The sequence below is a fragment of the Heloderma suspectum genome, chromosome 3 (genome assembly GCF_057233095.1).
Source record: "Heloderma suspectum isolate Gila_16-S chromosome 3, 16-S_ref, whole genome shotgun sequence".
Classification (NCBI taxonomy): Eukaryota; Metazoa; Chordata; class Lepidosauria; order Squamata; family Helodermatidae; genus Heloderma; species Heloderma suspectum.
In genome coordinates, this window is record NC_139460.1 from 107,376,043 (window position 1) to 107,388,434 (window position 12,392).

General features: G+C 42.2%; 1 protein-coding gene across 4 annotated transcripts in view; it reads left to right on the forward strand.

Moving 5' to 3' along the window:
* The window catches only part of MAP7D2 (MAP7 domain containing 2), a 101,505-nt gene that overhangs the window by 86,167 nt on the left and 2,946 nt on the right, over positions 1–12,392 (forward strand). For all 4 annotated transcript variants that reach the window (XM_084844043.1, XM_084844044.1, XM_084844046.1 and 1 more), the window contains 8 exons: positions 124–251; positions 3,457–3,689; positions 6,317–6,443; positions 6,741–6,945; positions 8,238–8,342; positions 9,026–9,079; positions 10,360–10,438; positions 11,668–11,854. In XM_084844043.1, the coding sequence (XP_084700169.1) occupies positions 124–251; positions 3,457–3,689; positions 6,317–6,443; positions 6,741–6,945; positions 8,238–8,342; positions 9,026–9,079; positions 10,360–10,438; positions 11,668–11,854 (1,118 nt within the window). The remainder of the gene's footprint in view (positions 1–123; positions 252–3,456; positions 3,690–6,316; positions 6,444–6,740; positions 6,946–8,237; positions 8,343–9,025; positions 9,080–10,359; positions 10,439–11,667; positions 11,855–12,392) is intronic.

Below are 12,392 nucleotides of genomic sequence, written 5' to 3' on the forward strand. Positions count from 1 at the left end.
AGATCATGTACACCGCTTTGTGTTCCTTGGCGGAAAAGGCGAGATATAAATGTAATAAATAGATTTAGGTATTGTTTTCATCAGATACCCAAAGAATCTGTCTCTTCTTCTTCTTTTTTTAAGAATGAGAAGAAAAAGAAAGAAAGAAGGCCCACAACACCAGGCACATCATCTGGTTTGGGATCTCCTCTTAGAAGATCTGATTCCCCAGCAGCCATGTCTAAGCGATCAGCTTCACCTGCAACTCCTAAGTAAGAATATTTTTGCAAACTCTCATTGGCGCCCAAGGAAGATGAATTATACTTAGGGAAGATGTTGGCTTCTGTTGCCTGTTACTAGCTTTCCGTGTTGTCTTTACTATGTGGTTTTAATTTGTTTTTAGCATCATATAAAGTGGGGGATCTATGTGGGGAACAGGGTAGGAGAACACCCCCGCCCTTGCAGAAAAATAGGAGGGGTGGAGCACCATCTGTATTGCTCACTGCAAAGCTCTCCAAACCACTCTTGTGTGCTTAACTGAATTTCCCCAGCAGCACTGGGCAGTGCAAAGGTACGAGGCTAGCCCTGGGCCTACAGAGGGCAGGGGAAATTGTATTTGGATGTGGGAAGAAATCCCAGCTTGCTTCACGCTTTACAAGCATAAGGAGCTTGCTGGGTAGGGACAACTCTGGAAGTTTTCAGGCTATGGTACCAGCCTCACCAGTGTCTTCCTGCCCATTCCACCCCGCCCCCATACATGATTGCTTCTGAGGCAAATGGAGGCTGAGGGCTTCCTTGATCTTAAAAAAGGTACTGGTGGTTGTAGGGTTATACTAAGGGGTTACTGTCCCAGTTTCCTCCCATCTCCCCACCTGGTTGCTTCAAGGATCAGCCAGTCTCCTGCAGCCTACCCTTTGCTACCAAAGCAGTCGGGGGTTGAGGGCAGAAATCAGGCTTGCAGGAAGATTTCTCAGAGCCCAATTTTCCCCTGTCTAATGATCAGGGTGATGTAGTTGGTTTAGAGAAAAGTAGTAAAAAAAAAAACCTGAGCCTTATAGGCACCAGTTTCAGTATCATAACTTATCTGAAGAGAAAATCAGTAATTTCCTAATTGTAGGGTTGCAATAATAATTTATCTTACTATTTTTGTGCTTTAACATTTTGTCACTGCATATGGCGTATTCCTGTTGCTTCAAAATATTCCCTAAGCCGTTCCTGGCCTAAATTCCTCACAATTGACTTCGTAATGAGGTTGCTAATAAAGTGTGTTCTATCTTCATTATTGTTATTGTTGGTCAAATGAATAAGCAAGATTTGTCACTTAGCTTGATAGCATTTGTTTATTAGTAATAGAAAAGACACATTTCTGGAAAGACACATTTCTAGAAACTTCAGTCGCTTGTTTTGAATGGTTCTGGCAGGCCCAATATCAGCATCTGGCATACTGGGGCAGTTACAGGGCTTGTACCTTACCTGCCCCTACCCATAGCACCTGCTGCCGCTTGGGTCCCCTGGCTGCATCATTACTGCTGCCCCCAGCTTATCCCTCTCCTACTCACATGCTCACTCGTGGGCTTCTTTGGTGGCAGCCGATCCATTATAGGCTGCTTCTGCTGGGTAAACCTGCTGAGTTGCAAACACAAGTGGGGAGGCTGGCAACAGCCCCGACCCATTCTGCTCGCCTATGGGCTTATCTGGCATGAGTGCTATGACTGGCTGGGTGCCAAACAGCTTCTCTGCTCTTGGCCCATTACAGAGCTGCCATTGCCTTCTGGTTAGCCACAAACAGGGAGTAGGGAAACTGACTGCTGCCTCACTTTCTCACCCTTGCTTGCAAAGTGACACTGGTGGTTGGCCTGTAACGAACTAGCTGTTGCCAGGTGAGCCTGTGAGCACACAAGGGTAAGGCTGACAGCTGCAGCAAAGCAACCGCTGGAGAGCCCAAGTGGCAGTGGGCACGCAGGGGGTGTGGGGTGGCCTGGCCTGCACACTAAGGCCCCCCCAGCCAGTTCGCTCCACCAACATCTGGAGTTCAGAAAATGTTCATTGACCATAGCTGCTAACAGCTATAAACATAATTGCTTTTATGATTTGAACCCCCATTGTTTTTATGCCATTGACTGAATGCAAGCAATCCAGCTCTATGATAGAAATTAAGTATAGGTGAAAAGATGATTAGCTTAGAATCATCTTGTATACATATGGGGTGTGGGGAGAGCATGGAAGTAGGAATTCTATAAATGTGTAGTTTGTTAGTGTCAGAGGTCAGGAAGACACAGTTTCAAAATGATCAAGAGCTGGAATGAGAAAAGTTGGGGTCAGTGAAGCATATACTCAGAAAATACTAAGAAGTCCCCTCAAATTGTAAAGTGGCTTGCAATGCTGTCTGTGAGAACTGCAAACTCAACACCCCTGTTTGGGTGCTTGAAAGTAGGTGTGCAGTTCTTTAGATCCTCAGTAAAATACAATTTCCAAAGTAATGTTGCATAAAATAGTGAAAACAGCTGGTACATATTCAGGTCTCTGATGCATAAATACAAGATGAATATACTGGAATGCTACTTCCTGCAAGAAGTGCTTTGATAAGAGGGGATCTTTTGAACAGGTTTAGAGAATATAGCGTAAAAATATAAGTAGAAGGAAGGAGTGTATTTTCCCCAAAGGTGCACAGAGTATAAGAGACTGAAAATAAAGGATGAATCTGATACCAAGAAATGCTGACTAGAGGACGAAAGGGACAAAGAGAAGTGTGTCTGAAATTAGAGCTGTGTCAGGAAGTGGTACAGGTATTTAGTGAGATGTCTACAAAATCTATGGAATCTGTTTACAGGGCAAAACCAATAATTTGACTTGTGCTCTCACTTTGAAGTGAATATTGAAGATTTTCAGTCGTTGCCATAGTCAGATCTGTGTTCCCAGTCAAAAATAGATACCTAAAGTTCTTGAAGACAATAATTATCAGGGCATATTCCCATGCAAACACAATGATTCTATGACACTTAAGCTCATGTAATACCTCTGTATTGATATGGGCCCAGGTGTGTCTGTGTCATAGACTCAAGGATTTTTTTCTGCAGTAATGCTTCAAGTATTTTCATGTTATATGAACCTAATAGTCAAGATGAAGTCAAATTGCCTCATGACAGTGTAATTGTGTATGAACAAGTCCTAAATGAATTGTCATTAATCCCAGTTCCAGCAACTACAATGTCTTTCTTTTCTGGCTGATTTGCTGACTGGGACATAATCTGTTCCTGCCAATTTACGGGGGTGTGTGTGTCACAGTCCTATTTTGCCTGAGAACAGACAACTTGCAACTTAATCCTCACTTTGTGTCATGTTTATAGATTATAGTTTCATGATGTACAGGGGTGGAAAAAATCAACAACCAAGGTTAAGTTCAATTAACCATTAACTTCTACTTCCTGGATTCTGTTGGCAGTGTAATATTGAATCATTTATTTGAAATATTTTTAGGACAATCACAAAGACTTACCCTCAGTCTCCCAAAACCACTAAACAGTATCCAGCTTCTCCTGTGAAACACCGTGCCTTGGGAGAAACACCTAAAAAAAGAGCAGAAAAACATAAAGACAATCAGAGGGAGAATACTAGCCAGAAAACCCAACCATCACCTGCTGAAGAGGCTGTAAGCCAAGCTATTGCTGAAAAACCTGTGCCTTCTGCAGGAAAGACTGAAAACAATGAAGGTGTGTAACTTTGCTTCTAAAGCAGCTCCCTAGTACATCTCGGTGCCAACCCAACTATTGGGCAGAGTGAAGTACCTGCCTGAGGCAGCAGATTCTGAGAGGCAGGGAACAGAAAGAGCGGCATGTGCCAGATGGCCTGCCCTCGCAACTGGCCTGCTGCCCTCAGGTTCAGTGGAGGATGCTGACCTGCAATCAGTGTTGAAATAAGACTCAACTGCCAGACTGGTTGGTTTCTGTAGATGGAATAGGGGGCGGTGCCATCTTGTCCTTCACATCAGGCAACAAAATACGTTGCGCTAATCATGTTACACCTTTACTTTATAAAGTATTCATTCAGATAACCAGTTCTATCTTTTCATTCTTGTGGCAAAGGAAATTTGGTGCTAATACAGAGAGTACAACCTACTCCAGGGGCACATAATGCTTTTTACCCTAGGGAATACATTGGGTGCCTGCTGGGGTGGCAGGGGCTACGCATGTGTGGGCGCACACACACACTCACACATTCATATACAACTTGCATACAACATGCAAGTCACATATGTGCATGCATGTGCACACATGCCCACGCCACTCACTCAAATCCAACTCCTGCTCAAGGGCATTTCAGAGCTCTTGCACCTGCTTTGATCAGATAAAATCAATATTCCCTTCAGAAACCCGTTCTCAAATCACTCAGCCATCCAGGGATCCTGGCTCCTAGTCCTTCCCTCCTCTAATCCACTCTTGCTGAAGGATCCTGTCATCCCATGCTCTGTTACCTGGGACGTTTTTGGAGAAAAGAAAAGAGTGGGGACGGAAAAATCATTCTAGGCACAGGCTCCATGAGCAGTATCCAACACTGCCTACGTGCCAGCACTCATAACATTGCACCAGCAGGACTCACCGCTGGCACGACAGAAAGCTAGCACATCCTCAACCAACCTCGTAAATGAGCCGAAATGCTTGTTTCTGGAATGGGACAGGTTCGCAGAGCACCCTTCTGCGAGCTCCACTGATTTGTTCTGTTATGGAAACAAGTGTTTCAGCTAGTTTCCGGTTGCTCTAGGAAGTGTGTTGGTGGTTGGTCCTGCTGGTGCACAGGCAGTATTGGATATGGTCCAATGGTTCCTGTCATATAAGCTCTGTTCCTAGGACATCCTAGGAAGCCGACAGGAGCCTTCAAGCACTGTTTTCTCCAGGGATCCTCTAGGAATGAGGCTTCTATGGCAGGAATCATAGAGCCTGTTCCTAGAGTGTTTTTCTTCTCTTTTTTTTCTGGGTGGCTGCCAGACAGGGCTTGGGGGGCTGCCTGTGGCCTTTGGGATGCACTTTTTACACTACTGACCTAGGCCTACATTTTTCTGAGTGTTTACCTCACTAACTCTTCATAGAATTTTCAGTCAGGGATAGCATCGATGTAATATTACAGCTAAAAATGGTACAGTTTACCTGGAAAGCTCACTGGTAAGCAAAATAAATTTAGGAGCCGAACATGAACTCCTGGTCATCATCTTGTGCTTTTTCTTGGTGCAGCACTGCCCTCTCTCAATACAACATCATGCTTTGCTTTGCTGAAGGTAATATGAGTTCTAGGTGAAATCCTTAATACTCTTATGAAAGTTTTCTTCTACTTTTGAGAAGAGCAACAAAGGGCTCAATAGTTAAGGTAGCTGTGGATAGGTTTATTGCTTGATTCAGCTTGATACAGCTATTTTAATATGCCTACCTGATGTTATCCCTGCTTACAAGTCTTGAGTCACTCACTTTTTCCCTCTCGCCAATTCTATGGGATGTTCAAAGCAGCCCTCACTTTGACACTGAACTTTGTGTAACATCAGGTATTTGTACATTAGTATGATTAGTGCATCTGAGGGGAAGTATTAAATATACATGATAGCATTTCTGAACTCATTGTCTCATTGATACAACCTTAACACTGTCAATTAAGTTCTGTGCTTTTAAAGGCTGAACTACATAGTATGCATAAACACATGTCATAAAATTCCAACAGTTGCTACTTCTAAACCAAAGCACCTTCAGAACAGGATGACTTAGTGTAGAGAAAGATACTTAAACTTCTCATCTGTTCCTTTTCCTTTGCAATTTCCCCCCCTCTCTCTCACTCACTCACACGTGCGTGCACACACACACTCACCCCCCCACTCTCCCCTTTTGATACATGCCTCTAGAGTCTAGAACATTATGGGATGGGGGAAGGAGCAGGTAAGCACCTCTCTCCCTCCTCCAAATCACCCTTTTAAAATACATTTTTATTTGTTATTACTCTGTTCAAAACTAACAGGTAAGTACAGAGCATGCATTGAGTTGAAAGAACACATAGATTTTGTGATAATCAATAAAAGTAATGTTGCAAATAATCAGTTTGTAGTTTCTCCTTTCCCAAGTTTTTGTCATTTGTCTACCATGGTACAAGCTCCCTCCAGAACGTGAACTGAGATGTTTGAGTTCTTGGAGCTTGAGAATGCCTGTTCATAAATATTATAATGTCACCCCTTTCTGAAGTTGCTTTGCCTAGAGGACACAGCCATCAGGGTCTTATTGCATGTATTTGTATGGAGTATGTAGCTTGTTCCTAAGTTTCCTGTTGGCTATCTAATACTCTAATCCCAACGACATATCATTAGGGAAACTTGCAGCAGGGACAACTGATGCTGAGGAAGCTACGCGAATTCTAGCAGAGAAGAGACGTCAGGCTCGTCTCCAGAAAGAACAAGAAGAAAAAGAAAGACAGGAGAGAGAGGAACGTGAAAGGTACTACTTCCCTCCATTAATTACAGTGTACTCCTACACAGCTGGTCACGGTTGCCATCAAGTTAGCCTTTAATTAGATTAACCCTCTCACAGGTACAGGTTAACTGTGCTTCATGTCTCTGATAATCTAAACTATGGTCCATCCTTATCCATGACTTCCCAGTACTTGATCCTGATAATTTGGGACACACTACTTAAATGCTGCTTAACAGGAAAGTACATGATTCTGTGCCATGTTAAATGTAAGAGAAGATGTAGTCTTTCTGCCAGTCTAAAAATACCACTGTGACTTTGAAGGCTAGAGAGAGAACAGCTGAAAAGAAAAGAAGAAGAAGAGAGGGTACGACTGGAGGAAGACGCCCGTAAAAGAGAGGAGGAAAGAAAGCGTGAGGAAGAGGAGGCAAGGAGAAAAGCAGAAGAGGAAGCTAGAAGAAGAGCTGAAGAAGAATGCCTACTAAAGGAAAAACAAGAAAAGGAATTACAAGCTATACTTGAGACACAGGTATGGTCTTTTGGAAGTACCAAACCACCTATTGCTTCAGAAGTGTTCTTTAGGAACCTACTATCCTAAAATAATACTTCTGTAAAGTAGCAAATACAGAAGTGTCACTATGCAATAACTAATTTTTATTTAGGTTTTTCATTTTAGAAAAATATGTGAAGCTGCCTTATGGTCCACCACTGGTTCATCTAAAACAATACTGTCTACTGAGAATCTCAGGCATAGATCTTTCCAAGCCCCGCTAGCTGTGATAATTTAACTAGATATGTTGAAAATTGAAATTTGGACCTCCTGTTAGCAAAGCATCTACCACTGAGCACAAGATCAAAATTATGAAACATATTGTATATTATCTAAAAGGTGTTAAACCTCTGACCCCTGTGGTTGCTGCCCTTTAAAGTGGCATGCATGTTAAAATGCTACCAAAATGCCCTGACTTGGAGTCTGTTCAAATGTTCTGTTAGCAGCATGGCTGTCACCTAAAACTGCATTTGCAATGAAAGGGCTCTGTGTTGCTCGGAAAATGTTTAGAACCCTTTCCTGTGTGGGTCTGTTGAAACACATGGGAACTGCCATAGCTCAGTGGTTGAACACATGCATTGCATACCAAAGGCCCCAGGTTCAGTCCCTAGCATCTTGAGTTAGGGTTGTGAAAGACCCCGGAGAGATGCCGCCCATGAACTAGATGGACCAATTATTAGAGTCAGTATAAGCAGGACTGGTGAGAAGAGTAGGCATAGTTGGGCACCTGTCAAGGGGCCACATCCCAGCAGGTACCCACTGACAAGAGCCCCTTGGACTGGTTCCTCCTTTTCATCATTGCAACTGCTTGTTCATCTGCTTCTCACTCTGACCCAGGCAATGGTGGTAATGAGTAGGAGTGGCAGATGCCATTGACGGTGTTTTGCCCAAGGGCCCTTAAAAACCTGGAGTTGGCATTAGGTTTCAGGAAGCTTCCTATGTTCCTACATTGCCATATGTTTCTGGGAACCGATGTCACTGGTGCATGTACTTCCTATGCAACCTGGCAGGGCCACATGGGGAAGATAAGTGAAATATTCTTGCAGCCAGATGGAACTTCCAACCAGGCAGGGAAAAAATGTCCCCCCGCGTGCTCTCTCTCTCACACACACACACCCTCTCTCACGTACACACACTGCTAGCAGAAAGTTTGAACCAGGTTTCAGAAGTAGATTTTGAGGGAAGACAGTCTATTCAAGTCTTCTGGAGGCTGGTTTCTTGTCTATGATTTAATAAATAAGTTATCTGTTGACTTATGTGTGTTTAATTAGAAAGAAGAAGCAGAAGCAAAGGCCCGGGAGGCAGCTGAACATCTGCGTCTGGAAAGGGAACAAATTATGCAGCAGATAGAGCAAGAAAGACAGGAGCGAAAGAAGGTAGCAAGTTTGTTTATATCAAGTGTGAAGGCATTGTTACTTCTTGTTTGTTCCCTTGATTATATGAAACCCATCTCTAAATAAGGTGGTCTACACAAGAAAAGAGCTAAATGATCTAGTTGAGCTCCCAGTGTAAAATGCAATATTTAATTACAAACCCTATTCAAAATGATTATCCATTCCATATTCTAGAGTATATGATAGTAGAACCAGCTATATACATGGGTTATGTTAACCAGTTGTGTCCCTGCTATATGGGGACATGGTTAGTAGGTCTGTAATAATCCTTCATAGTCTTTAACAAAACCAAGTTAGAGGAAACTTATACATGTGGTAATTGCATTTGAGCTGCTGATATAAAATTGCTAGCATTAGTGACCAGTCACTGCATTATCATTATATAGATAATCACCTTTGGTAAATTACAACTAGAAGGAGAAATGTATTGGGAGATACTAAAAGCAATGATCCAGACATACTGACTGGTGATGGTACCCTTACATTATGTGGCCATCCAAAGATTTATTACTTATTCCAGACCAACATGTCTGCAGAACTCTGTCAATTCAATGAAAGCTCTTAGAAAAAAGCGAAATCTCTTCTGTGTTATATATTGCTCCAAATTCAATTACACTTCAAAGGCAAAGGGCAGTAAATGCATGTTTTGTTTTTGTCCATTTTAGAGAATAGATGAAATAATGAAAAGAACAAGAAAAAGTGAAACACCAGAAATCAAGGTGAGGAGAGTAATTTCCTTCCGCACCAGGATGTGTAGAATTATAGTTCAACATAGAGTACATCCTGTTCACCCAATTTTATTCCACAACTGCAGTTTAACAGAATGGCCGCTTCTGGCCCTTATAGAAGGGTCACAACTCATTCATTTCTCTCTCATGTAGGCAACTGAGTAAACAAATTGTGTGTAAACATGGGCAGCATAATAGTCAATAACGCCACAGTTATGGTTCTATCCTGCCTGTAAAGGGAAGAGGTGAAAATAAGTTTTCTTTGTCCTCTGCCTTAGAGCCAAAGTACACAATACATGAAGTAGCTAATCCTGCTACAGGTGGGAAAGCAGCTTAGGGAGGGCAATTTTGAGCAGTCAAATAGCATAAAGGGAAAGAGCTAAGCAGTCCCCTCCCTTACTGTTTTTCTGCTCTTATTTATAGCCCCCTGTGTCTGCTTTTCAGTAAGGCAAAGGAACTGGGATGCTGGGGGGAGCGGGGAGAGAAATACACAACTGCATGTAACGTGTAGTTGACCCTTAATTGCTTACTACTGATACTTTCCTACTATACAGTCGGTTTAGTCTGAGGATGTTTCCTACAACAGTAATGCTCAGAAAGACAAAGGCAAATTAATGTTAAGTGAAAGGGTGCTTCTGTAAAAAGAGAATGTGTGTAAACCTCTAGGGTGTATGTTTTCCTGTGTTCTCCTTGAAGTGGCAGTTGGTGAGGGGAGGAACTATGCTGGACCCTTCTGCTATTGTTTATGCAGCTATCCACACAAGGGACTTGAGAAATAAAAGACACGAGCTATTCTAAACTCCTGTTCCTCCCCTCGTCTGCCCCTTGACTGATCTCCCACTCCACCCAGCTCCTTGACTGACGTTTGCTTAAAAAAAGAGAAAAAGAATCAACCCCAGCCAGCAAGGCCAGTTGTCAGACATGATAGGAATTGTAGTCCATAACATCTGGAGGGCACCAGGTTGGGGGAAGCCCAGGACGTATACAAGTGCTTCGGCAATGTTTATCTGACACTGTGGCAGTACAGCCATGGCATGTGGATCTTGCTGAAAGTTCTCATTCATCTCCCTTAAGAGGCGTTGTCCTGCCCTGTATGTGCTTCCTTCAAGGTTATATATAGAGGAGGCTACAATAAGAGATGGATGTATTTATTACTGTGTTTGTGTATATCACTTTATTTTTTGCTTAAAATGTTAAGATTTTAATGCTGTTTACTCCAGCTGCTTCTCTGCAAAAATTTATATCTAATGACGCTAACATGTTTGATGTAGAAGGAAGACACCAAACCAGATGTGCCATCAACTCTAAATGTAGACAGACAGACAAAGCCACTTGCCATCAGTCAAGCAGGTAAAAATATTATTTTGCTCTCAGGGTATTTTTGCAGGCTGTTTTTAGTTTGGGCTTTGACCAATCTGCTCTGCTGCTTCTGCTCTGTGTGTGTGTGTGTGTGTGTGTATATGCTATGAACATGTGCGTAGATTTTGTTGTTTCGCTTTGATTGTATTTAACATTTTATGCTTGTCTTGTATTTATTTTTAACCTTGTAAGCCTCCTTGATTTGTCATGTACCTAGAAAGGCAGGGTATAAATGTTAAAATATTCAGCCCTACCCTATCTCTGCACTGCGAGAATAGAAGCAGGTCTGGATTTGAGGGTTACAAGATCCCATAGCTCAGTGACAGAGCACATGGTTTCCATGCAGAAAGTTCCAGGTTCAATCCCTGGCATTTCCAGTAGGGTTGGGAAAGACTTGTGTCTGAAACCCTGGAGGCATGCTGCCAGTCTCTGTAGACAATACTAAGTTAGGTGAACCAGCGGTCACATAAATGCAGGATCTCCTGATTCAGCCATAGGTAGTAGAAGTTGGGTAGTAGAAGAGATATGCTAACCCAAGACCGTCTTTCAGTGTCAATGCTTCCAGGAGATAAGTATTGAACGGGCCCTATGGAAGTGTGCTGAAACTATGATTGTGGGCTCCAATGGCTTAAAGCTTGCCTATTCATGTTAAACGCACATGTGGACACAGCCTCTCCCTGTGAAAGTTCTGTCATTGGAGAATTCTGAAGGCTTCCCCCTGGCAGAGCAAGCCGAAGAGGATACAGATCACACAAGCAGTAAACTGTCTGCCTTTCTCCAACCATTGTTTGTCTCCCACACGTCTGTTCTTAGTGGTTAACCATTAGGTTCCCCTATTGGAAGGGGAAAGAAAAATAGCTGTGAAGAAGTGAGATAATGATGGCTGGAAAGAAAGCTGGCTGCTTTCTTCATTGTGCACATGTGTGATATCATTACCTTCCAGCTTTGCCTGTTGGTGTGGAACCTTCAGAGCCCTCAAGTGGAGAATGTAGCTTCTACCTGGGCTCTTTGATGACACACATTGAAAGTTCCAGCTTGCATATTTTCATCATATACATTTCTGTTTTGAACGTTTTCTAGCCCACTCAGACAAAATATTTTCTATAGAGCAAACTTGCTTAGATATAAACATTATAGATTACTTTCATCTATAACTTCAACCATTTAAAGTTTTGTGTGTGTTTTTTTAATCACCTTTTCTAATGAGATTCTTCCTGTAGAAATGAATGGATTGACAAACTGCAAAGATGATAAAGGCCTAGGATGTGCTGTGCCTGACTCTTTCCCTCATGATGTGTTTTCTAATGAACTTAAGCCACTTATGAGCCTTATTCAACTAGATGCAATGGATGGAAAATCTAACAGCATGGATGATTTAACAGATGAAGTTCAATCTATGGATGTGAGGTACATACATTCAAAAAATGACCATGATACCAAGAACCACACAACTATTTCTGTGCACCTGATGCTGCTATTGACTTGTGTTTTTGTGTGATGTGGTATGGGCTATGCTTCTCAAAGTCTTTTTTTTTTTTTAAAGACAATCTCACTGAATTTGCACAAGCCCCTGTTCAAGGCAAAAGTAATTCACTGCATTTTGGCCCTAAAAAAATTAATGTTTTATTTCTCATGTAATGAAATATGCTGCATCAAAGTTCTATGTTTTCTCTTGTTTCTTCTCTTCTGTGGGCACATTGAAGCAACATTTGATACTCTAACTCTGGTTTAACCTCTGGTTTAACTAAAGTTAACTCTGGTTAACTCAGGGTAACAGTGCATAGAGTTGCAACCTTACTCAGTTCAAGGCTCAAAGTATACTTGGTGCTTTCTACTATCTGATGTTCACCCACTATAAAATGGGTGAGCTGAGTCAGGCTTTTATCTTCTGAGGATAGTTTCATTGTCATGAGTGGCATTTAGCATTTATGTTGTTGAAATATAT